General features: G+C 38.9%; 1 protein-coding gene across 5 annotated transcripts in view; it reads right to left on the bottom strand.

Annotated features, from left to right (window-relative positions):
• Positions 1 to 26,387, bottom strand: part of LRRC28 (leucine rich repeat containing 28) — a 166,342-nt gene that overhangs the window by 48,895 nt on the left and 91,060 nt on the right. For 4 of the 5 annotated variants that reach the window (XM_064569970.1, XM_064569968.1, XM_064569971.1 and 1 more), the window contains exon 6: positions 9,761 to 9,967. The exons of the other annotated variant lie outside the window; for it this stretch is intronic. In XM_064569970.1, the coding sequence (XP_064426040.1) occupies positions 9,761 to 9,967 (207 nt within the window). The remainder of the gene's footprint in view (positions 1 to 9,760; positions 9,968 to 26,387) is intronic. 5 annotated transcript variants of the gene reach the window in all.

The raw sequence follows: 26,387 nt of genomic DNA, 5'->3' as shown, positions 1-26,387 counted from the left end.
TAGCTCATGTTGACCACATGCTTACGTAGTACTTATGAGTGATAGTGTTTTAAATGGATCTTATTTAATTCTCACAACAGTGCTATGAAGTAGGTATTCATTTTGCCCTGTTCCTAAGACTTAGATTAATTAGCCTTTTTAAGCCCAGGATCACACAGCAATTAAATGGCAGACCCAGAATTTAAAAGCAGATGGCCTGGTTCACCATGACGTTAGCTCGACAGCCTCCCCAAACACATCATTTCCATATAAGCAGGGAACTCCCACATCACGTAGGAGGCGATACTCCCCAGTGAGCTGCATGGGTGTGGGTGGTGTGGGTGCCAGAGGACAGGCACTGTGCCCAAGCATCCAGGTGTGATGTGAGGATATACGGCCAAGGAGATACCTGATGAACAAAATATCCCTTTGCTTCCTTTATTTTTTGATCTTTTTTTTTTCCTCTTTGCTCCCCTTAAAAGACCAGATAACTAGTAACGGTAGTTCTGACTTACAGATTTACAGCAGTAATTTGAAGAAATACCAAGAATTCCCTCAGAGAAGATCCCAAAGAAGGAGACTTCATGCCGACAGTCCAGCAGACTCAAGAATTACAACAGTGAGTCTTTGAGTGCCGCGGCCGCCGGCGTGGAGAAAACAATGTCTTCATTTTGCATCTCATCCTGAGCTGTTGCCCAGCTGGACTTGTACCTGTTTTTCTCCTGCCCCCCAAAACTGAAGACTTTTACTGAAAACTATGACTGATAGAAACTCCAGGTGTTTGCTTTAGAGTCCACTGACAACATCTTCCAGATTTTCCTAGGACTGTACATTCTTGTCACTATTTTAAAAACTCTGAGTTCCAAAATCAAATTAACGAAAACTTTGCTGGCAAAGATTCTGCTCAAAGATCTAGCGCTCCTACTACTTATTTTTCTAAACTTCACATCTGTATTACTATATTTCCTATGCTGGGGCACCTGGGCGGCTCAGTCAGTGAAGTGTCTGCCTTCGGCTCAGGTCATGATCCCAGGGTCCTGGGTTGGAGCCCTGCATTGGGCTCTCTGCTCAACAGGGAACCTGTTTCTCCCTCTCCCTCTGCCTGCTACGCCCCATGCCTGTGCGCGCGCTCTCTCTCTCTCAAAAATAAATAAAATCTCGTATTTCCTATGCTGTACATTACATCACTGTGTGTTATTTATTTTATTACTGGAAGACTGTACCTCTTAATCCCCTTCACCTATTGTGTCCATCACTCCACCCCCTCTACTCTGGCAACCATAAGTTTATTCTCTGTAGCAATCTATGTTCTCTGTATTTATGAACAAAACTCATACATAGTTTATAAGTTTGTTAGACTGTTTGTGTTGTTTTTTAGATTCCACATATAAGTGAATTCATACAGTATTTGTCTTTCTCTGACTTATTTCACTTAGCATAATACCCTCTAGGTCCATCGATGTTGTCACCAATAGCAAGATTTCATTCTTTTTTATGACTAATATTCCATTGTATGTACATATTACATCTTCCTTATCTATTCATCTATCAATAGACACTTAGGTGGCTCTCATAGCTTAGCTATTGTAAATAATGCTGCAATGAACACAAAGGTACATATGTCTTTCTGAATTAGTGTTTTCCTTTTCTTTGGATAAATACCTAGAAGTGGAATTGCTGGGTCATAATATACTTCTATTTTTAATTTTTTGAGGAACAACCATACCATTTTCCAGAGTGGCTGTACCAGTTTACATTCCCACCAACAGTGCACAGGGTTCCCTTTTCTCCACATCCTAGCCAACACTTGTTATTTCTTATCTTTTTGATGCTAGCCATTCTGACAGGTGTGAGGTGATATATCAAACTGTGGTTTTGATTTGCATTTCCCTGATGATGAATGATGTTGAGCATTTTTTCATGTGTCTGGTTTGCCATCTGGATGTCTTCTTTGGACAAATGTCTATTCAGGCCCTTTGCCCATTTTTTAATCAGTTTATTTTTTGATATTGAGTTTTAGGAGCTCTTTATATGTTTTGGATGTGAACCCTTTATCAGATACATCATTTGCAAATATCTTCTCTCCCATTCAGTAGGTTTCCTTTTCATTTTTTTTTTGGTGGTTTCCTTCACTGTGCAAAAACTTTTAGTTTGATACAATCTCATTTGTTTATTTTTGCCTAAGGAGACAGATCCAAAAAAAAAAAAAAAATCACCAAAACGAATGTCAAAGGGGTTAACTGCCTATGTTTTCTTCTAGGTGTTTTATGCTTTAAGGTCTTATATCTAAGTCTTTAATCCATTCTGAGTTTATTTTCTTTCTTTTTTTTTTTTTTAAAGATTTTATTTATTTGACAGAGAGAGACACAGTGAGAGAGGGAACACAAGCAGGGGGAGTGGGAGAGGGAGAAGCAGGCTCCCGCAGAGCAGGGAGCCTGATGCAGGGCTCGATCCCAGGACCCTGGGATCACGACCTGAGCCGAAGGCAGATGCTTAACGTCTGAGCCACCCAGGGGCCCCCTGAGTTGATTTTCATTTATGATATAAGAAAGTGGTCCAGTTTCATTCTTTTGCATGTTGCTATAACAGTTTTCCTAATACCATTTCTTGAAGAGACTATCTTTTCTTCACTGTATATTCTTGCCCACTCTGTCAGAAATGAACTGGCCATGTAAGTGTGGGTTTATTTCTGGGCTTTCTACTCTATTCTATTGATTTATGCATCTGTTTTTATGCCCATGCCAAACCGTTTTGATTACTACAGCTTTGTAACATGGTTTGAAATCAGGTAGCATGATACTTCCAGCTTTGTTCTTTTCTCAGGATTGCTTTGGCTATTCGGGGTCTTTTGTGGTTCCATACAAATTTTAGGATTATTTTTTCTAGTTCTATGAAAAATGTCATTGGTATTTTGATAGGAATTGTACTGAATCTGTAGACTGCTTTGGGTGGTATGGACATTAGAACAATATCACATTTGTACCCTTTAAAGAATGAGCAGCAGTTCTCTCTTGCTTTAAACTGGTATTTAAGAAAACAGGGCTAACTTTTTCGTATTAATCACTTCCTCATCCCCAAATCCTCTTCCAAAACTTTAGAGAAAAATATACTCTAGGTGACTTTTCTCTTCACACATTAGCACAGTACAGTCAATGTTGGCCCATGCTACAGAAGCCATATTAAATAACCATACTAACTTCCTAAGAAAACCTTAAGGCAACAGCGAAGATCCAATGTGATGAAAGAAAAACAAAGCAGAGGTATCATTAAGACAGTGGAAAAGGGTCAAATGAGTAAGCAGCACGAAGACAAACAATTTTTGTTACAAATACTTGCAAGAAGACAGAGTCCAAAAAAGAGCACTGAATATCCATTTTCTTGAAGAAATACAAGTCATAATAACTTTATTCCTGAAACAAGGTCTGCATGGGCTTTAATTAACAGAATAACTCTCTCTCACTTTTTCCCATTACTAGTTTTTGAGCCTTCTTTTCAAACCTTTTTCTCCTTTTTCATTATGCCTTTGATTAGAGACGTATCCAACAATCTCCACAGAACACGGATGAGAACAAGATTTTAGTGGAATGTTTGGGTCTCTCCTTGGAAAGTAGTCATCATGACTTCCACTCAAACACAGGACTAGTTCCAACCACTGGGATTTCTGATCTGTACTAGAACAAACGCTTTAAGCACTGAGACTTATTTAAGGCTACACAACTTTGCAAATAGTTCCCACTAAACAATGACCTCAAGGCAGTAGTTCTTCAAACTGCAGATCAAATACATTCATGGTTCAGCAAAGTACAGTTTACATTCATCTCTAAGTCTGAGATTACAGAATTATTACCTGGTTTCCATCTAGTTTCCATACTGGTTTTGCTTGGACTGAATTATTTTCTTAAAAAATAGGAAAGAGCAATTCTCTTCCTGACTTTCTAAGCTGATACAGAGCAAAAAAGAACAAGAAGCAATAGAAAAGCCAAGTATAGTTAACAGATTTGTGTCTAATACGCCATTTGCAATGAAAGAAGGGACTTCAGCGTAAGTTTTGAAAATGCCTAGAAGCTACTTTCTAAAACTGCACCCTACTTGGCATAAACTGTTTTGTTTTTTTCTAGACAAGGTATCTAATCCCTATAAAGGAAAAAGCAACTACAACTACTACAGAAAACTGAAGTGATCGCCTGTTATGTGATAAAAGGCCAGTTTACCTCCCTGTCAAAGTCTCCAAGGACCAGCTCTAGGACTGGTTTAGAAACCCAAATAGTTTCCTGTTAGTAGGAAGCTATTCTCCACTAAGTTTTGGCTTCAGTACATGGTAGTTTATGTACTAGAATATTCTATTTATCTCAGTGTCATTTGCCAAATGTTCTTGGTTAAGAATTCGTTCACTGTTTTTCTAACAGGCAAAAATTCCACCTGGTGGGGTGCCTGAATGGCTCAGTCAGTTAAGCGTCTGCCTTCAGCTCAGGTCATGATCTCAGGGTCCTGCGATCAGGCCCCACACTGGACTCCCTGCTCAGTGGGGAATCTTCTTCTCCCTCTCCCTCTGCCCCTCCCTGCCACTCATGCTCTCTCTCTCTCAAATAAATAAATAAAAATCTTTAAAAAAATTCTACCTTCTCATGTAGGGATAACTTTTGTCTTCTCATTTTCTTAAACTACAGGAGTTACTAACATTGAGTTTAGATGACACAGCACTTCCTGGGGGCTAACTAAAGGATGCTCTTCCATAGCCAATTTGTGCCTGGGCAACCTCACAGTACTTATATCTTTTATTCATCATTAAATAAGTTGTGAACATTACTGAATAATCAGGCTTATTAATTATACAAGAGAGACCAGGAATACCTGGTAAAAAAGACTTAGAGGAAAAAAACCCTTTCCTTTGTATTTTCCTACCTTTCAGAAGCCCAGAGGTGAGTCACAACTCTGAGAACTATTTAGTATGCAGACCTATATTGAATCAACAACAAATACTCTCATTTCAAAACCTCTAGTAAATATCACAGCATGAGACTCAAGTGATTAGTTTCCCTCTCCTCCTCACCGATAGTCACCACTGTGGAAAAAGCTTCTGTTTGTAGACTGATTTGTCACTCAATCAATTATCATGGTATCATTAGAGTAGGAGCATTCTTCTTTCTTGATGCATCTTTTCATCTTTAAAAGAATGTCCTCGAAGAGTGTTATGGCTTAGCTAGTCTTACACATTATTTAAGTCACCCTATATATACCTTCTCTAGGTGCTTTTTGAAGATGCTGAAACATGACATTCTTTTTTTTTTTTTCCCCATGAAGCCAGAGATAAAAACTTGCTTTTCTTCTAAGACAACCTTCTTTGGTGAGCAACCAAATTCTGTAAGTAACTCCCCAAAACAGGATTCCTATGTCCAATCCCGGGCAGAGATATTATAGCACCCATTTCATAAGCCTTTAAGTTCCTGTACTATGCTCATAGAATCACGTTTAAACATAAGAGACTTCTATTTGAAAACTTTAGTTGTGTGTGTGCATGTATACACACAGTATCTCCTAACTACTGTAAAGAGACATCCCTATTTGCTAGGTTTCCAAGAACAGTTCAGTTGTCTGAGGAAAGGCAGTGCCTGCAGCCGCATGCTTCATTTGACTCTGTCCGCCATAGTTCATAGCATTAGACAGCTTTTGTTTATCAGAAAGGAGTTCAAAGAAAGGTTTCAAGTGCACAAACTCTGTGGAAGGACATCTATGGATTTAATTATTTTTCTCCGAAAGATCTAATCGAACCCCTTTTCCAAAACCACCTTCGTGGTATTAAAAAAACAAAAAGGAAAACAAAACCTCCCACAAAACCGAAAAACAACATGAAGAAGATTGCTGATATTTCTGTCAGATTCATTTTCATCATCTTCACAGATTATCCTGTCTCCAATTTCCCGAAGCCCTCTCTGGCGGTCTCACCCACTTCTTTACAAAGGTTCACCCAGTATAACAGGGGAGAAAGGCCACTAGTGCTCGTATTTGCTTCCTAACCTTGGGCTCCTGCTGTTCTCAAAGAATCAGTCTGAGACCAGGGCTGAGCACTGCTTCAGTCAGCCTGTTTCTTTCTAAGTGGACAATTTTTAACCTCCTCCTCTTGCTTGTATGTCTTTCTCTGGTAAAATCAACCCTTACCCACAGGCCTGTGTCCTGCCAGGGCCGTGAGCCTTGTGAGGAATGTGAAACCGCTTCCATCTCCTGGGCTGTCCGTGGCCCCAGGCTGGAGAGCTGTGGTCACCTCGATGATGCGAGGGACCCTCCTCCTCAGAACCCAGAGCAGATCCTCCTGCCTCTCATGCTCTTTGACACCATATCGACCAGTTCACAAAGTAAAATCTCTCCAAACACAGAGGCAAGGTTTTGGGGGTGACAAGACCTCTAGAGACAGAGAGCAATCTGCAAGGCTCTACTCACCACTGAACCCCAGTGCTGAAGAAGAGACGCCCACATCCTCGCCCACACCAGCACTTACCACAGGGCACACAGAAGATGCCCCAGCAAATAAATGACTGAGGTGCCAAAGCAGAAGAGCAGCCAGGCAATGTGTCGTGGACTCTACCTTCTACCTAACGATCGTTTCTATCACCTGGCACCAGCCACTGCCACGCCCGCCATCTGCTGCTGCAGGCAATTCAGCATGATCCACAAGGTTACTCCTCGGTACTACAAACCAAGAGCCATCAAGTTCCTATTGCAATGGCTTCTCTCTTCTCCCAGCATCACTGCCACCACCACCACAGCACGTGCTTGGCTGTGTCACTGCTAAAACGACAGGTTAGCAGAGTGGCAAATGACCATGGCAATAAGGAGCCATAGCTGGATGAACTACAGTGAGGTAGGGAGAACAGGCAAGATGAAGGGCATGGAGCCTGGCTGGACTTGAGACAGGACCCACAGGCTAAAGACTGGTAAACAAGATTCATTTAGTTTAAAAAGTCCGACTGTACACGGGATTCTAGGCAGAACCCAGGCTCTTGAGCTAGATGGCATTCTGGTAAGTGTACCTCTGGACGTGAGAACAGGGCTGTGGATCAGAGCCATAGGCAGGATGTAGTCAGTTGCTGATGAATGGTTTAGACTTGAGACAAAGCATATCTGATGGAAGAAACAAGAAGACAAGAAAAACAAGTTGTGAACAGCATAAAATTAAGGAATCAGGAACTCCAGGGAGGTTGAAGGGGCCAGGCAAAGTAAGAAGAATGGCTAACACCAAGAAAGAACTAGATAACAGGTCTCTGGCCTAAGCTTTTATAAGATTTTTCTTGTTGTAGGACCTGCTGATGATAGATTAGAAATAAGTAACTTGGAGCACCTGGCTGGTGTCCAGAGTGGGTAGGTGAGACAAAGCTATACCCTCTGGCAGACAGACCCTGCTAAGTATGTAGAGACAGAGATTGAATTGGGCCAACTAGAGTGTCCATATGAGTATTTCAATACAAAATGGCTGCCCAAATTTGACACTGGAGGTGGCTATACAATTAGAAAGATGCTCAGTATGGTTCAGCCCTATTCCTTTTTTCTTTCCTTTTTTTTTAGAGGAGGGAGAGAGGGGTAGGTGGAGGGGCAGAGAGAGAATCTTAAGCAGGCTCCATGCCCAGCACAGAGCCTGACGTGGGGCTTGATGTCACAACCCTGAGATCATGACCTGAGCTGAAATCAAGAGTTGGGTGCTTACCCAAATGAGCCACCCAGGTGCCCCAAGTTCAGCCCTATTGCAAATGAGGTCCCTTTGTAGAGAGATCATGCCTGGGATGTGGAGATAGCATGTCAAGGTGGAAAGAATGTGGAGTTTAGAATCAGACAGAGTCTGAAACTCAATTCTGTCTCTCACTAGCTGTGATTCTGGGTGGGTTACTTAACTTCTCTGAATCTCAATTTCCTCATCTGTAAACAGGTTGTCAATAGGTTTTGTAATAACAGGTTCTGTAATAATTAAATTAGAGAGCCTCTGTACCGTGCCTAACAGAATACCTAATTCAATAAATGATTGTTCTTACAAAGAGTTGCAGTAGTATTACTCATGGAGACACTCCTTATTGATGTGGCCAGTAGTAACAACAACAGTAATAATAATAATTCTATGAACAATAGTATGGGCAACTCCAGACTTAACAAGCGAATCTGTTTCCAGGAATGCCTGAGAGTCAAATCATGGTTGCCTGTAATGGGGCGTCTAGCTTTACCTTGAATGCTGACGTTAGACCGCTGAGTTCTACACCACGCAGATCAAATCATCACATCCTTTACTTCCCTCCCCCCTCCCTTCCCTGATTCACCGATCAGCATCGACTGCGCCATCCTAGCCATCCCTTGGTAGGGAGTCGGCATTGGTACAGGCAACAGCTCCTAGAAGTGGTAAATACAAGTCTGGGGGTTCCTACAGAGGGTATGAATATGAGAAGGAGGACGGAACTTTTAAAAAGCAGGATATGATAATCCACAAGTTCCATCTCCTCAGTTGAGTCATCTGCATTTGTACAGTGCTTTAGAGTTCTTACATACACGCTATCTTATTGGACTTCAAAATAACTCCAAAGTCAACAGGATAAATGTTATTATTTCTGGTTTATACGGATAAGGTAAATGAAGCTCAGAGAGGTTTTAGTGATTTACTCCAGGTCATGCACTGCGAGGTGGGGGGAACCAGGTTAGAACCTGGATCTCTCGATTTGTAGGTTGGTGCTTCACTGCTGTAATTGTTTTATAACCTGTGATTAAACCAGCAGGTACTTTTATTTTTTTAATCTATTTATATTTGATATTTTTCTCACTTAAAAGAAAGCTCTGGTTTCTTAGAAATGTAACTTGCTTCTGAAATGGTTTTATTTCATTTTGCTAATTTTATAAGTATAGAATTTAATTATATTTATAGAAAAGTAATCTTTTTAAATTGGATAATTATTTGGTATTATTCAAATTGATTTTCACATTTCCCAGTTATTTTTAATTGAAAATAATATGTGTACTGTATTATGGTAGAAAATATTTCTTCTCAGAGACTAGTAAATTATTCACTTCACTGCCATCAGGGATAAATTATTAATAAAAAATGCTTTTATGAGTAAAATCATAGGAGGCTTACTATGACAGCTTAGGGTTCTGCGGGGCCTCATATTTTAATTTTTTTTAAATGGCACCTTTGTTTCTTACAAGTTAACAAAATAGTTCAATTCTCAGTGAAAATAAATGTATTCTTTTATTAAAATGGGCCTGCTACAGAAACCTACAGTGAATAATATGTTATTTGTTAGCCAGTGTGACATTTCTAGCTCAGCAGGGAGTTCGGCCAATTGTAAAGTTTTTAAAATTGTGTAGTCTGGTTATCCGACAATATTAATCATTAGGATACCCAATACAAATTTTTCTATGTAGAATTCAACATCTAGACAGGTATCTTTGTACCAGTAGCTGTCCTTTCATATTGCTCAATACCCCCCATCAATTTTATGGTCTTACATATATATAATATACATACATATGCTTTCATTCCTTTTTTAGAGTAAATCATCTCATATCGCCTATATTTTGTCCCTAAACGACATTTATGCACAGATTTCTGTTTTAAAATATGAAATCCCAGACTGAAATAAACTTCGTTAACTGGGACTGATGCTTTGTTCACTATAAAAATGGATTTAGAGGGGCAATTCAGGGATAAACAGAAAGAAGGCAACTACCCTATCCTTCCTAGTCAAGGACACAAAGGCTTTCGTCTTAGTCTTTGGCTTTTTTGCTTTGCCAGATGAACACGATCACTTACCAAGTGGCAAAAATGCGAGACGGTTTCCAGCCATGGAGAGCTCATTGAGGCTGGGCAGGTGGCAGAGATGACGCGGCACGCACCGTAGACGATTGCGGTCCACGGTGAGGTACTGCAGGGAAAGGCACAGGTGAAGCCTCTCGGGTAAACTTAGCAAACGATTGGTAGAAATGTCTAGTGTCTGCAGCTCCTTCAAATCGCCAACCTCTACAACCAAAATCAAAATTAAGATAAATCGCATCCTGATTAAATTAAATAAAATGAATCAATACTGTTAACAGTTCAAAACAAATAAAATCAGTAGCTGTAGCAATTTCCACAGACGTGAATGCCGAAGTATGCAAATAATCCAACAGAAGTAGGTGTCTTTAAATTAGCCTGCTAGAGTTTTTGTTTTTTTTTTTTTAATGGAGAAGAGTGCTCGCCTAGAGAAAGGAGAGACACAAAGTAGTGAATATGAGCCAGAAGTCTATTACCCCGGTTTCTGCTGCTTGATGAATCAAAAGTTGTTGCTCGTGTGGGAAAAGAACAATTACGGTCACCTCTAGGTACCTGGTCTTTGATACTTTTGTGATTTTACCTTCTATCTAGGTAAGTAGTAGGAGCCTTAAAAACAAATTATAGTATCCCAGCAAGTGCACCTTGTTTATATGAACTAGACAGAAAAGTATCTGGACTGAGAGTTGATGTCTTTTGGAAATTTTCACAATGGCAAAGAATATAGTAAGATGAAAATTGTTGGTAGGCAACATTTTTGGATACTGTTCAGCCATGTGGTTCCTTTTTTAAAAACCCACTCAAAGTATACACATCCTATGAAGATTTACTTTAATTTCATCCAAATGAAGTCCTTCCATTTATATTTTAATATTCCCTCATTAATGATACCTATAGTTGTAATCTGTTCCATGGTGACTACAATATGTCCCTGTATTACGCCAAATCACTAAGTCTAAAGGTTGGGAAGTTCTTTACAAGGTACTTCATCCTTTTCAGGAAAAATCACTGCCATGAAGCCTCTCTGAGCCGAGTAAGCTCTGCTAAGCAATCTCTAGGGAACGGACATTTACTCTGTGAAGACAGTACAATCTACTCAAGGTACCAAAGGAAGCACTGTGTAGGGCAAGTCTACTTCTTCCACATTATGGAACTTCCAAGTTGAAGACCACGGAGGCTGTCTCTTGGCCTTCTCTAATCCTGCCCTTGTTCCATGAGCCATTCCCCTCAGGGTAAGGTTTTCCATGTTCCGGCCACTTTATTGCACCCCCTGGGCACATCCCAGTTTGTTTAGGGGTTGGGTTAGTATTAGCAATGTCTTCTCTACCGGACAGAAAATCTTCTGCCCTATTGGATGCCCAATTACACAGACTACCTTTTCTTACTGCTACAGACCAGGGGTTGGCAAACTAGGGCTCACAGGAAAATCTGGCCGGTGGCCCACTTCTATACTGTTTGCAAGCTAAGACTGGTTTTTCTATTTCCAAAAGGTGGCAAAAAAACAGCAAAAACAAAAACAAAAAAGAATATATAGCAGAGACCATATGTGGCCTGCAAAGCTTAAAAATACTTACTATCTTGCCATTTACAGAAAAAGTTTGTCAATCTTTGTTAGAGACTGTTACCCAGAGCATTTTTAGTAACTATTTTTAATGGAAGTAATACAAGTGCAAAATATATTAATTTCTAATTATTTTTATAATATTACAAGGGATCTGTGCTGGGAAATTCATACTTTATTGCCCAATTTCCCCAATACTGAGCAACATATGCATTTGAATATGGGCAGGAAGGATTCAGGGAACAGTCTGTGATGCTTAAATGGGGTTTTGTTCTATTTGAACCTAACTGATGCACACAGGAGTCAATTTCATTCTTGGTTCCATTAGCACAGTATTTCATTTAGGTATGCTTGCCAATCTACCTATCTAATTCACACACAAAAAATGCCTCTAATTTGGGATGTGTGGGGGGAGGGAGTTGAGGGAAGGATCATCATGTCCTAGCACTGGATAAATAGCAACAAGAAACCTTCCTCACCTCACTTTATAAAGTTACTACAGGAATGAAATGGGACAGAAGTGCAAACAATCAGCTACACACCACGGGGCCAGGTGCAGAGAGAATAAGACAAGGTCTCCACCATTGAGAATTCCCATACATATAAGAGACAATGTGTGGGGCACCTGGGTGGCTCAGGTCATGATATCAGGGTCATGAGATCGAGCCCCGCCTTGGGCTCTGGGCTCAGTACAAAGTCTGCTTGAGATTCTCTTCCTCTTCCTCTGCCCCTCCCCCGACTCACATGTGCTCTCTTGATCTCTCTCTAAAATAAATAAATAAAATCCTAAAAAAAAAAAAAAAAAGAGAGAGATGATGTGTGATAGGAAGGTCAGAGAAAGAAGAGGTAGATGAGGGGTGGGAGAAACTTCTGCAAAATGTGCTGGAGGAGACCAGCACTTGAAAAGCTGAAAAGGAAAATGGATACAGCGCTGCCAGCAGGGGCTGGGGGTGGGGCTGAAAGATCAGGAAAGGCACGTAAGTGAAATATAAATGAGCATGCACAACCGGCTATTTGGAGCCCAACCAGTATCAAAGACGCCCATGGGAGAAGAGTAGGAAATAAGTTCCTTATGAAGGCCTTCATGCAGACGTGAGTGATAATGAATTCTGGGTAGAGAGACTTGGACTCACAGCAGTGAGAATATGACATCTCCTGAAGATTCACAGAGAATAACAGCACTCTTTTGAAAAAACTAGAATGATGGATATACAAGAAGCAGTGGAATGGAAGGAGAGTCTAGGCTGAGAAAACAAGTAGACATTTGACTAGAACAGAGGCAGTGTGACAAATTTAAAGAATTCCAGAGATATTTTAAGAAAAGCATCAGGGGTGCTTGACTAGAAACAGAAAATAGTAAAATAAAAAATGGTCAAAGATAGGGGCGCCTGGGTGGCTCAGTCGGTTAAGCGACTGCCTTTAGCTCAGGTCATGATCCTGGAGTCCTGGGATCGAGTCCCGCATTGGGCTCCCTGCTCGGCGGGAAGCCTGCTTCTCCCTCTGACCCTCCCCCCTCTCATGAGCTCTCTCTCTCTCTCATTCTGTCTCAAATAAATAAATAAAATCTTTAAAAAAAAAAAAGGTCAAAGATAATGTTAGTGCTTCTAGATTATTATACTCTAAGTATGGTGATGCCAATGCTAAAAACTTAATTTTTTTTTACGAAAAAATTAAAATTATATCAATACTTCTGAATTGCAGTATCTATTAAACCACATATTGAAAGAAATTTGAAAAATCTATTAAAAATCACATGGGAGCAAGCAAAAGGAATTATTTTAATCATTAGTTACAAAATAATTAAATGTGTAAAGAAGTGTTTTGATGTGGTTGCAAAAATTACTAAAGCTTGCAATTGCGCACCATTTTTTAATAAAGATTTATTTATTTATTTATTTATTTATTTATTTATTTATTTATTTATTTATTTATTTATAAGAAAGTGCAAGCGAGCATATGAGCAGTCACAAGTGGGAGGAGAGATAGAGGGGAAGGCAGAAGGACAAGGAGACTCTGCGCTGAGCCCTACACAGGGCTCGATCCCAAGACCCTGAGATCATGACCTGAGCCAAAACTAAGAGTCAGGCACTTAACCGACTGAGCCACCCAAGCGCCCCAGCTGCCCACCATTTCAATTTGGCATTGCCTTATTGTATTGTGAGATGGGGAAATAATATGTGATTATGAGTCTAAATTTTCCATAACGTGATGATTTACTTTTTACAGTGGTAACAGATCAATATTTACACTCTGCTTTGGCAGACAGGCACACATATTTCAGATATTAAAATTAGTAACACTTTTGACCAAAAAAGGGAAACACATAATGTCAGTACCAAAGGTCAAAGTACTGAGGAATGGGAAGGAGAACGAAAAGCTGACATTTCTTACTTCCTGTGTGAGATGAATAAAAGCATTTTATTAAATCTGAAACATGCAGGACTGCACATATTAAATGAATGAGTACAAAAAAAGGACATTATTCTCAGTAGCTTACTATTTTGGCCTTTTCAATTGTTATAAAAAAACTTAAGCTATTATTCCAATTAAAGTACTGAGTTGAATACTGTCTATAATGTGATTGGAAAATTAATGATTTTGTCAAACTGTGAAAGTATGTGGGAAAGAGAGAAATAAAAATTAAATAGCTTCTCAGGTAGACTCAACCATAATTTTCATGACCATTTCATACTAGGCTGCAAATCTAGGACTAAATATGGCATCTTAACTTCAATAATTGATTAAAAAATATACTTGCTTAAGCTCAGCCAACACAAAAATACATTTTTTTTCCAATTTTTATTCAAATTCTAGTCAGATAACATATGCAATGTTGGCTTCAGGAGCCGAATTCAGTGATTCATCACCCACATACAACACTCAGTGCTCATTACATCAAGTGCCCTCCTTAATACCCATCCCCCATCTAGCCCATCCCCCACCCACTCCCCTTCAGCACCCCTCTGTTTGTTCTCTATCTTTAAGTCTTTTATTGTTTGTTTCCCTCTCTCTTCCTTCTTTCTTCCTTTCTTTCTTTTTTTTTTGTGGGGGTAGGGGAAGTACCTTTTTAGAAAGCAACTGAGTCAAAATTTATCTAAGATTCTAACTTAAATACAAAAAATAGGAAATAAGCCTGGGGTAGCAATATATCAGGCAGAAATAAAGAAACAGAATCCAAAGTGTGGGCTCAAGTTAAAAACTTGAAAACTCTCAGTCAAATGTAAATCTAGCAAAAGTGGTCAAGTCTAAAGATGGCACCAAGGCCAGAACAACAGGATGCTCGTTAAGTAACTCTTCCTTCACTCCTGAAAATCCAAGATTCCTTCTATCAGTTCAGTCAGACTGAAAAACTTTTAGCATTTCTCATAGAGCAGGTATGCTGACAACAAATTCTCTTAGTTTTCCTTCACCTGGGAGTGTCCTCCTATCATTGTGATTCCTAAAGATTAATTTCATTAGATACAGAATTCTGGGGTGACCATGCTTTCCTCTCAGTACTTAAAGATGCTGTTCTATTGTCTTCCAGCCTCCATGATGTCCAAGGAAAACTCTACAGCTATTTGAATCATTGTTTCTTTAGGTGCTTTCAAGATTTATTCTTTAACTTTAGTTGTTAGCAGGTTGATTATGATGTACCTGTAAATGACTTTTTTGAATTTATCCTAGCTGGGGTCAGCTGAGCTTTTTAAGTAAACTCTATACCCAATGTGGGGCCCACAACCCCAAGATCAAGAGTCATATGCTCTACTGATGGAGCCAGCCAGGCCCTCTTAGCTGAGCTTTTTAAATCTATAAATTTATGTCTTTCACCAAATTTTCTCAGTTAAGCCATTATGTCTTCAAATGTAAGAGTTATTATAACTGAGTAAATATAACAGACTATTTACTTTTCTCCTTTTAAGTGTTTCAAGATATGCATGACTGCTGAAGGCAAAAATCATAGCATTATCTGATAAGATTTTCAATGTATATAGATGTACTACTTCTGATAAGTATAACACATAAGTTGGTGGAGGAAAGCAAAAGGAATTTCCAAGTAGATTTTGAAAGATATGTATAATGTAATTTCTAATGGAAAAACTAAAATAAAACAAATTTTAAAGAGATAAGCCCAGGGGCACATGGATGGCTCAGTCAGTTGAGTATCCAACTCTTGATTTCAGCTCAGGTCATGATCTTGGGTCAAGCCCTAAGTTGTGCTCCAAACTCAGCTCACCCCTGCTCTTCCCCCAGATTGTGCGCTCTCTCTCAAATAAATAAATAAATAAATCTTCAAAAAATAAATAAAATAAAAAGAGATAAGCCCCAAAAGCCAATAATTCAAACAGAATACTAAAATATATTTGAATAATAACAAGGCAGGAAAGAGGGAATAAAGAGACAAAATTAGAGGCAACAAGCAGAAAACTAATAATAAAACAGTAAGCCTAAATCTAATAAGGTCAATAATAACATTAAAAGCAAATAGCCTGAGGACACCGAAGATCCTAGTATAAAAGGAATCCATTTAAAATCTAAATACATGGATAGATTAAATATAAAGTGATAAAAACATATGCCAGGCAAACCATAACCAAAAAAGAAACAAAAACAAAAGCTGGACCTTCCAATAGATGGAGTGAGGAAGCTACCAAATCCTCTGCCCAGAAAGTAACTATAAAATTACAGAAAATTGTCAAAAGCAACCATTTCAGTACTCTGGAAACTGACCAAAAGTTTTCAACAAATGGAAAAGCATATATTCATGAAAAACTACGACACTTCCAATCAGAAGAGCAGAAATATGTGACAAGCTCACTTGGGGTGGCTCGCATCCTTCCACCCCACTTGGTTAGTATAACAGCTCTAATATGGCAGGGCAGAGTGCAAACAACCAGCAGCTTCACTGCTGGAGGGGGCTGACATGATTTAGAACAAAAGGTGAAAAACCCACACCCAGTACTTAATAATTAGTAATAATCTTGGTTGCAAGTGAACATGAGAGGCTAATGATTTTATGAGGCTGAGGGATGTTCTTGGTTGAGGCAAGGAATGAATTGGGCAGATAGGCCAGAAATTTAACAAGGAGGTATGGGCTATGAAGCGGGAAGATATTTGATAGACTCTCTACATATATCAGACTGAGAGGAAGTCATGAGCAAACACAGGGGAGACCAGAGAGGGGTCAAGCGATTTACAAATTCTAGGTTTACAGAGAGCTTGCACACATGGATACAGGAGAAAAGACACAGCCCAACAGAAAAAAATAAGGTACATCTGGAAACTGCCTAAATGTTAAATGGGCTTCTTAAACCCACACACAGATCTACTGACAGAGGATAGAAGTCATACCTCAAGGTGTTCAACTGCCAAGCTATACAGAAACAGGAATAATTCCTAATAAGCTAGGCTTAAAAATTAAAACAAAAATAAGGAGAAAAAAACCCCCACAGAGACATCAATGGTCACATACTGTGGAGGAAAGAGATTTCATATTTTTAGTCCAGGCAAATTACTATGAATATCAAACAAGTAAAAAGAAATAGCAATAATCCTCAGGTAGGGGGAAAAACCAGAATCCAGAGTTACTACTAATATATTATTTAAAACATCCACTTAAAAAAATTACAAAACATGCAATAAAACAAGAAAGTGTAATCCATACTCAGGAAAAAAAGGAGTAAATAGAAAATGATTCTAAGGGGATCCAGATGTTGAATTTAGCAGATAGTTACCTCAAATCAGCCATAATAAACACACTGAAAGAACTAAAAAGAGTGGCGCCTGGCTGGTTCAGTTGGGTAGAGCATTCAACTCTTGATCTCAGGGTCATGAGTTCAAGGTCCACACTGGGCCTAGGAACAGAAGGAAGGAAGGAAGGGAGGGAGGGAGGAAGGAAGGAGGGAGGGAAGGGATGAACGAATGAACTAAAAAGAACAAGTTCAAAGAAGAAAAGTATGATGACAGTGACTCAAAAAAAAAACACTAAAAATCAATTACAAGACGGAAACTGGAAAATTCACAAATATGTGGAAATTAAACAACATGCTACTGAACAGCCAATAAGTCAAAAAAAGAAATCAAGATAAATTTTAAAAAAATGAAAAAATGAAAAATCAACCTACCAAAACTTATGAGATACAGCAAAAGCAGTTCTAAGAGGGAAGTTCATAGCAAAAAATGCCTACATCAAGAAACAAAAAAACCCTCAAATATACAAACTTAATTTTATATCTTAAGGAACTAGAAAAACAAGAACAAATGAAGCCCAAAGTTCATAGGAAGAAGGAAATAATAAAGATCAGAGCATAAATAAATGATAGAGAGATTAAAAATAGAAAAGATCAATGAAACTAAGAGCTGGTTCTCTGAAAAGATAAACAAAATTGACAAACCTTTGGCTAGACTCACCAAGAAAAAATAGGAGGACTCAAATAAATAGATCAGAAATAAAAGAGGAGAGTTACAACTGATACCACAAAACTACAAAAGATCATACGAGAATACTATGAACAATAACATGACAACAAATTTGACAATCCAGAAGAATAATGAACTATCAGAAATTTAAAAAACAATTTCATTTCCAATTGCATCAAAAAGAAAAAAACCTAGAAATGAATTTAATCAAGGAGGTCAAAGACCTGTACACTGAAAACTGTAAGACACTGATGAAAGAAACTGAGGGAGACACAAACAAATGGAAAGATATACTATGCTCATGAATTTAAAGAATATTGTTAAAATGACCATACTAGAGAGGGGAGGAGGAAGATGTCGGAGGAGGAGGAGACCTAAATTTCGTCTGGTCCCAGGAATTCAGCTAGATAGGTATCAAACCATTCTAAACACCTACAAACTCAACAGGAGATCAAAGAAAAGAATAGTAGGAACTCTCTGAATAGGAAAGCAACCACTTTCTGGAAGGTAGGACATGCGGAGAAGTAAATCTGAGGCGATATTTGGGAGGATAGATCACGGTGGGAGGGAGCCTCTGTCAGCTGACTACCAGCAAGTGGTAGAGCAGCGGAGCACAAAAACGGAACTTTTAAAAGTCGGCTCCACTGAGGGACGTTGCTCCAGTAGCTAGGCAAAGGGTGGAACACTCGCTGGGACAGTGTGGTCTCAGGACCCTCGGGGTCACAGAAAGACTGGGGGTGCCCAAGTGCGGCAGAGCTCCCAAATGTAGGAGCGGGGAAGCCGGCTCCAAAAACGGAGCCCAGGAGTGTGCTCGCAGCTCGGGGTTGCCATAAACTGTGATCCGTGGCACAGTCGGGCCACTGCTCTTCCAGCAGGGACCCAACAAGCGGCAGATCCAGGTAGACTCCCCTTCCTCCCCAGGGAGAAGCAGCGTGGCAGGGCACCACAGGAATCTGCTGGGTTTGGAGACTCCAAACAGTGTCGGGTGCCAGAGATAGAAATGCTCAGTCACAGCCTGGGTGAGCACGGAGTGCAGCCAGAGACTGGGGAGACGGGAGTGACTGACTGCTTTTCTCTGGGGGCTCACTGAGGAGTGGGGGCCCAAGTTCTCAGCTCCTCCAGAGCAGAGACCCCCCTCAAAATCAATAAAAATAGGTCAACACCCCGACATCTAATAGTAAAACTTACAAAGAGAAAATCCCAAAAGCAGCTCGGGACAAGAGGTCTGTAACCTACAATGGTAGAAACATTAGATTGGCAACAGACCTATCCACAGAGACCTGGCAGGCCAGAAAGGACTGGCAGGATATATTCAGAGCACTAAACGAGAAAAATATGCAGCCAAGAATACTATATCCAGCTAGGGTGTCACTGAAAATAGAAGGAGAGATAAAAAGCTTCCAGGACAAACAAAAACTAAAGGAATTTGCAAACACGAAACCAGCCCTACAAGAAATATTGAAAGGGGTCCTCTAAGCAAAGAGAGACCCTAAAAGTAACATAGACCAGAAAGGAACACAGACAATATACAGTAACAGTCACCTTACAGGCAATACAATGGCACTAAATTAATATCTTTCAATAGTTACCCTGAATGTAAATGGGCTAAATGCCTCAAACAAAAGACACAGGCTATCAGATTGGATTAAAAAACAAGACCCATCAATATGCTGTCTGCAAGAGACTCATTTTAGACCCCCAGATTGAAAATGAGGGGGTGGAAAACCATTTACCATGCTAATGAACACCAAAAGAAAGCTGGGGTGGCAATCCTTATATCAGACAAATTAGATTTTAAACCAAAGACTGTAATAAGAGATGAGGAAGGACACTATATCCTACTTAAATAAGGGTCTATCCAACAAGAAGATCTAACAATTGTAAATATCTATGCCCCTAACATGGGAGCAGCCAATTACATAAGCCACTTAATAACAAAATCAAAGAAACACAAAGACAACAATACAGTAATAGTAAGGGACTTTAACACCCCCCTCAACTGAAATGGACAGATCATCTAAGCAAAAGATCAGCAAGGAAATAAAGACTTTAAATGATACACTGGACCAAATGGACTTCACAGATATATTCAGAACATTCCATCCTAAAGCAAGAGAATATACATTCTTCCCTAGTGCCCATGGAACATTCTCCAGAATAGATCACATCCTAGGTCACAAATCAGGTCTCAACTGGTACCAAAAGACTGGGATCATTCCCTGCCTATTTTCGGACCACAATGCTTTGAAACTAGAACTCAATCACAAGAGGAAAGTCAGAAAGAACTCATGGAGGCTTAAAGAGCATCCTACTAAAGAATGAATGGGTCAACCAGGAAATTAAAGAAGAATTAAAAAAAATTCATGGAACCCAATGAAAATGAAAACACAACTGTTCAAAATCTTTGGGATACAGCAAAGGCAGTCCTAAGAGGAAAGTATATAGCAGTACAAGCCTTTCTCAAGAAACAAGAGAGGTCTCAAATACACAACCTAACCCTACATCTAAAGGAGCTACAGTAAAAACAGCAAATAAAGCCTAAATCCAGCAGGAGAAGAGAAATAATGAAGAGCAGAGCAGAAATCAATGGAATAGAAACCAAAACGAAAGTAGAAGAGATCAATGAAACTAGGAGCTGGTTCTTTGAAAGAATTAATAAGACTGATAAACCCCTAGCCAGACTTATCAAAAAGAAAAGAGAAATGACCCAAATCAACAAAATCATGAATGAAAGAGGAGAGATCACAACCAACACCAAAGAAATACAAACAATTATAAGAACATATTGTGAGCAACTCTATGCCAGCAAATTAGATAATCTGGAAGAAATGGATGCATTCCTAGACATGTATCAACTACCAAAACTGAACCAGGAAGAAATAGAAAACCTGAACAGACCTATAACCACTAAGGAAATTGAAGCAGTCATCAAAAATCTCCCAACAAACAAGAGCCTAGAGCCAGATGGCTTCCCAGGGGAATTCTACCAAACATTTCAAGAAGAATTAATACCTATTCTTCTGAAACTGTTCCAAAAAATAGAAATGGAAGGAAAACTTCCAAGCTCATTTTATGAGGCCAGCATTACCTTGATCCCAAAATCAGACAAAGACGCCATCAAAAAGGAGAATTACAGACCAATATCCGGATGAACATGGATGCAAAAATTCTCACCAAAATACTAGCCAATAGGATCCAACAGTATATTAGAGGATTATTCACCACGACCAAGTGGGATTTATTCCTGGGCTGCAAGGTTCAACATCCTCAAAACAACGTGATACAATACATTAATAAAAGAAAGAACAAGAACCATATGATCCTCTCAATAGATGCAGAAAAAGCATTTGACAAAGTACAGCATTCTTTCTTGATCAAAACTCTTCAGAGTATAGGGATAGAGGGTACATACCTCAATATCATAAAAGCCATCTATGAAAAACATACAGCGAATATCATTCTCAATGGGGAAAAACTAAGAGCTTTCCCCCTAAGGTCAGGGACGTGGCAGGGTTGTCCACTATCACCACTGCTATTCAACATAGTACTAGAAGTCCTAGCCACAGCAATCAGACAACAAAAAGAAATCAAAGGCATCCAAATCAGCAAAGTCGTCAAACTCTCACTCTTTGAAGATAATATGATACTTTATGTGGAAAACCCAAAAGATTCCACCCCAAAACTGCTAGAACTCATAAAGGAATTCAGTCAAGTGGCAGGATATAAAATCAATGCACAGAAATCAGTGGCATTCCTATACACCAACAAGAAGACAGAAGAAAGAGAAAGTAAGGAGTCGATTCCATTTACAAGTGCACCCAAAACCATAAGATACCTAGGAATAAATATAACCAAAGAGGCAGAGAATCTGTACTAAGAAAACTATAAAACACTCATGAAAAAATTGAGGAAGACACAAAGAAATGGAAAAACATTCCATGCTCATAGATTGGAAGAACAAATATTGTGAAGATGTCAATGCTACCTAGAACAATCTACACATTTAATGCAATCCCTATCTTTTGCACAGCAAAAGAAACAGTCCACAAAACCAAAAGACAACCGACAGAATGGGAGAAGATATTTGCAAATGACATATCAGATAAAGGGCTGGTATCCAAAAACTATAAAGAACTTACCAAACTCAGCACCCAAAGAACAAATAATGCAATCAAGAAATGGGCAGAAGACATGAACAGACATTTTTCTAAAGAAGACATCTAAATGGCCAAGAGACACATGAAAAAGTGCTCAACATCGCTCGGCATCAGGGAAATCCAAATCAAAACCTCAATAAGATACCACCTCACATCAGTCAGAATGGCTAAAATTAACAAGTCAGGAAATGACAGATATTGGCAAGGATGCGGAGAAAGGGGAATCCTCCTACACTGTTGGTGGGAATGCAAGCTGGTGCAGCCACCCTGGAAAACAGTATATGTTCCTCAAAAAGTTGAAAATAGAGCTACCCTAAGACCCAGAAATTGCACTACTGGGTATTTACCCCAAAGATACAAATGTAGTGATCTGAAGGGGTATGTGCACCCCAATGTTTATAGTAGCAATGTCCACAATAGGCAAACTATGGAAAGAGCCAAGATGTCCATCAACAGATGAATGGATAAAGTAGATGTGGTATACATATACAATGGAATATTATGCAGCCATAAAAAACCCCGAAATCTTGCCATTTGCAACAACGTGGATGGAATTAGAGGGTATTATACTAAGCAAAACAAGTCAATCAGAGAAAGACATGTATCGTATGATCTCACTGATATGAGGAATTCCTAATCTCAGGAAACAAACAGGGTTGCTGGAGTGGTGGGGGGTGAGAGGGATGGGGTGGCTGGGTGATAGACATTGGGGAGGGTATGTGCTATGGTGAGCGCTGTGAATTGTGCAAGGCTGTTGAATCACAGACCTGTACCTCTGAAACAAATAATACATTATATGTTAAAAAAAAAAAAAAAAAGAAGATAGTAGGAAGGGAAAAATGAAGGGGGGGGAATCGGAGGGGGAGATGAACCATGAGAGATGATGGACTCTGAGAAAGAAACTGAGGGTTCTAGAGGGGAGGGGGATGGGGGGATGGGTTAGCCTGGTGATGGGTATTAAAGAGGGCACGTACTGAATGGAGCACTGGGTGTTATACACAAACAATGAATCATGGAACACTACATCAAAAACTAATGATGTAATGTATGGTGATTAACATAACATAATAAAATAAAATTTAAAAAAATTTTTTTAAATGTCCATACTACCCAAAGCAATCTACAGATTAAGTGGAATCCTTATCAAAATATCAATGGCATCTTTCACAGAAATAGAACATAAAATCCTGAAGTTTGTATGGAACCACAAAACACCCCAAAAAGCCAAAATAATCTTGAAAAAGAACAAAGCTGGAGGTATCACATCCCCTGGTTTCAAGCTATATTACAAAGCAATAGTAATCAAAAAACATGGCATTGGCACAAAACAGACATATAATTCCATGGAACGGAATAGAGAGCCCAGAAATAAACTCATGCATAGATGGTCAATTAATTTACAACAAAGGAGCCAAGAATATACAATGAGGAAAGAATAGTCTCTTCAATAAATGGTGTTGGGAAAACTGGACAGCCACCTTTAAAAGAATGAAACTGGCCATTATCTTAACACTATACACAAAAATAAACTCAAGATGGATTAAAACTTGAACGTAAGACCTGAAACCATAAAACTCCTAGAAGAAAATAGGCGGTAAGCTCCTTGACATCGGTCTTGGTGACGATTTTTTGAATCTTACATCAAAAGCAGAGACAACCATAGCAAAAATAAATAAGCGGGACTATATCAAACTAAAAAACTTCTACACAGCAAAGGAAACCATCAACAGGATGAAAGGCAATGTATGAGTGGGAAAAATATTTGCAAGTCATATATCTGGTAAGGGGGAAATATAAAAAATAATAATAATAACTCCTACAACTCAAGAGTAAAAAATCCCAATCTGATTTTAAAATGGGCAGATTGGAATAAACATTTTTCCAAAGAAGACATGCAGACAGACAATAGACACATGAAAAGATTCTCAACTTTACTAATCATCAGGGAAATGCAAGTCAAAACCACAATGTTATATCACCTGATACCTGTTAGATTGGTTATATTAAAAAAGACAAGAAATGGGGCGCCTGGGTGGCTCAGTTGGTTAAGTGACTGCCTTCGGCTCAGGTCATGATCCTGGAGTCCCAGGATCGAGTCCCGCATCGGGCTCCCTGCTCAGCGGGGAGTCTGCTTCTCCCTCTGACCCTCCTCCCTCTCATGCTCTCTGTCTCTCATTCTCTCTCTCTCAAATAAATAAATAAAAATCTTAAAAAAAAAAAAAAAGAAATAACAAGTGTTGGTGAGAATAAAATGGAATCCTCATGCACTTTTGCTGGGAATATATACTGGTGCTGCTACTATGGAAAACAGTATGGAGGTTCCTCAAGAAATAAATTAAATAAAAATACAATTATCATATGATCTAGCAATTCCACTTCTGGGCATTTATCTGAAGAAAACAAAAACACTTACTCAAAAAGATATATGCATCCCCATGTTCACTGCAGCAATAGCCAAGATATGGAAACAACCTAAGTATACATTGATGGATGAATGGATAAAGAAAATGTGCAATGGAATATTAGTCAGCCATAAAAAAAAAAAATAAAATCTTGCCATCTGTGACAACATGGATGGACCTTGAGGGCATTAGGCTAAGTGAAGTAAGTCAGAGAAAGACAAATACCATATGATCTCACTTATATGTGGAATCTTAAAAAAAAAGTTCATAGATACAGAGAACAGAACAGTGGTGGGGGTGGGGGTGGGATAGGCAAAATGGGAAAAGAGGGTCAAAAGGTACAAATTTCCAGTTATAAAATCAGTCATGGGGATTTCATGTACAACACTGGTGACTATAGTTAATAATTCTATATTGTATATTTGAAACTTTGTAGAGAATAAATCTTTTTTTTAAAAGATTTTATTTTTAAATAACCTCTATACCCAACATCGGGCTAGAACTCACAACCTCAAGATCAAGAGTCACACACTCCATTGACTGAGCAAGCCAAGCGCCCCTAGATGGTAAATCTTAAAAGTCCTCATCACAAGAAAAAAAATTTTGTAACTATGGTGATGGATGTTAACTGACTTATTGTGGTGATCATTTTGCAATATATACAAATATCAAATAATTATGTTGTACACTTGAAACTAATATAATGTTTTATGTCAATTACATCCCAGTTAAAGATGAAAAGATATTAACATAATAGAAGGCAATAAAGGAGATACAGAGGAACATAAAAGATATGAGTTGTGTAAATACAAATAGCAAAATGGCTGATGTAAATATATCCATACCAACAATTACAGTAAATTTAGTAAACAAAATAATGCAAATCTAACAAGAATGTCAGATGGCCCTAAAAAACAATATATTATCTTTAAGAAGCACACTTTATTTATTTTTTTAAAGATTTTATTTTTTGACAGAGAGACAGCGAGAGAGGGAACACAAGCGGGGGTTGGGGGGGAGAGGGAGAAGCAGGCCTCCCTCGGAGCAGGGAGCCCAATGCGGGACTCGATCCCAGGACCCCGGGATCATGACCTGAGCCGAAGGCAGACGCTTAACGACTGAGCTACCCAGACACCCCTAAGAAGCACACTTTAGATGTAACTGTACATATAGGTTGAAAGTAAAAAGGTTGCAAAAACTACATACCATGCAAAAAACAGGAGTGACAGACTAGCTATATTCATATCAGAAAAGTTAGACATTAAGACAGGAGATATTATTCAGAGACAAATAGGAACATTTCATGACAGTAAAGTGATTAATGCTTCTGGAACATATAACAATTTATAACTATATGCACCCTAAAAACCCAAACGTACATAAAGCAAAACCTGACAGAACAGAAAGGAAAAGTAGACATTTCAACAATGATGGATGGAGATTTTAACACATCACTCCCAATAACTGATAGAACATCTGGTCAGAACGTAAGCAAGGATGCGAAAGACTTAAACCGCACGGACCTAATTTGACATTTACAGAGTACCATAGCAGAAAACACAATCTTTCCAGGTGTACATGGTACATTCTCCATACAGACCATTCATTAGACCAAAAAACACATCTTATATTTAAAGGAACTGAAATCATACAATGTATGCAGGAAGGAGGCTGGGAAATCACCGATATTTGGAAATTAAACAACATACTTCTAAATAACCCATGAATAAAAGAAATTACAAGGAAAATTAGAAAACATTTTTGACTAAATAAAAACAATACAACATATCAAAATTTATGGGATGCAGTTAAGGAAGGGCTTAGTGTAAAATTTAAAGTTTTAAATGCCTATAGTAGAAAAGAAAGTTTCAAAATCCTTACTTAAGCTTCCACCTTAAGTAATCAGAAAAAGAACTGAAAACTAAACGCAAAGTAAGAAGAAAATAAATAATAAAACATAAAAAAAAAAAACTTATGTGGGTCCTACGGGGTGGGTGAAGGCTGGTGTGTATACATGGGGCACAGGGCAATCTTAGGGGGTACAGGAACTCCTCTGTGTTTGATTCTGGTGGTGGTTACATAACTCAAAAGGTAAATGTTCACATACGTTA

This window comes from Mirounga angustirostris, unplaced genomic scaffold, assembly GCF_029215605.1.
Source record: "Mirounga angustirostris isolate CCGP_5_RB_7025 unplaced genomic scaffold, mMirAng1.0.hap1 SCAF_9, whole genome shotgun sequence".
In the NCBI taxonomy this organism is placed as follows: Eukaryota; Metazoa; Chordata; class Mammalia; order Carnivora; family Phocidae; genus Mirounga; species Mirounga angustirostris.
This window is presented reverse-complemented; position numbering and strand designations above follow the sequence as displayed.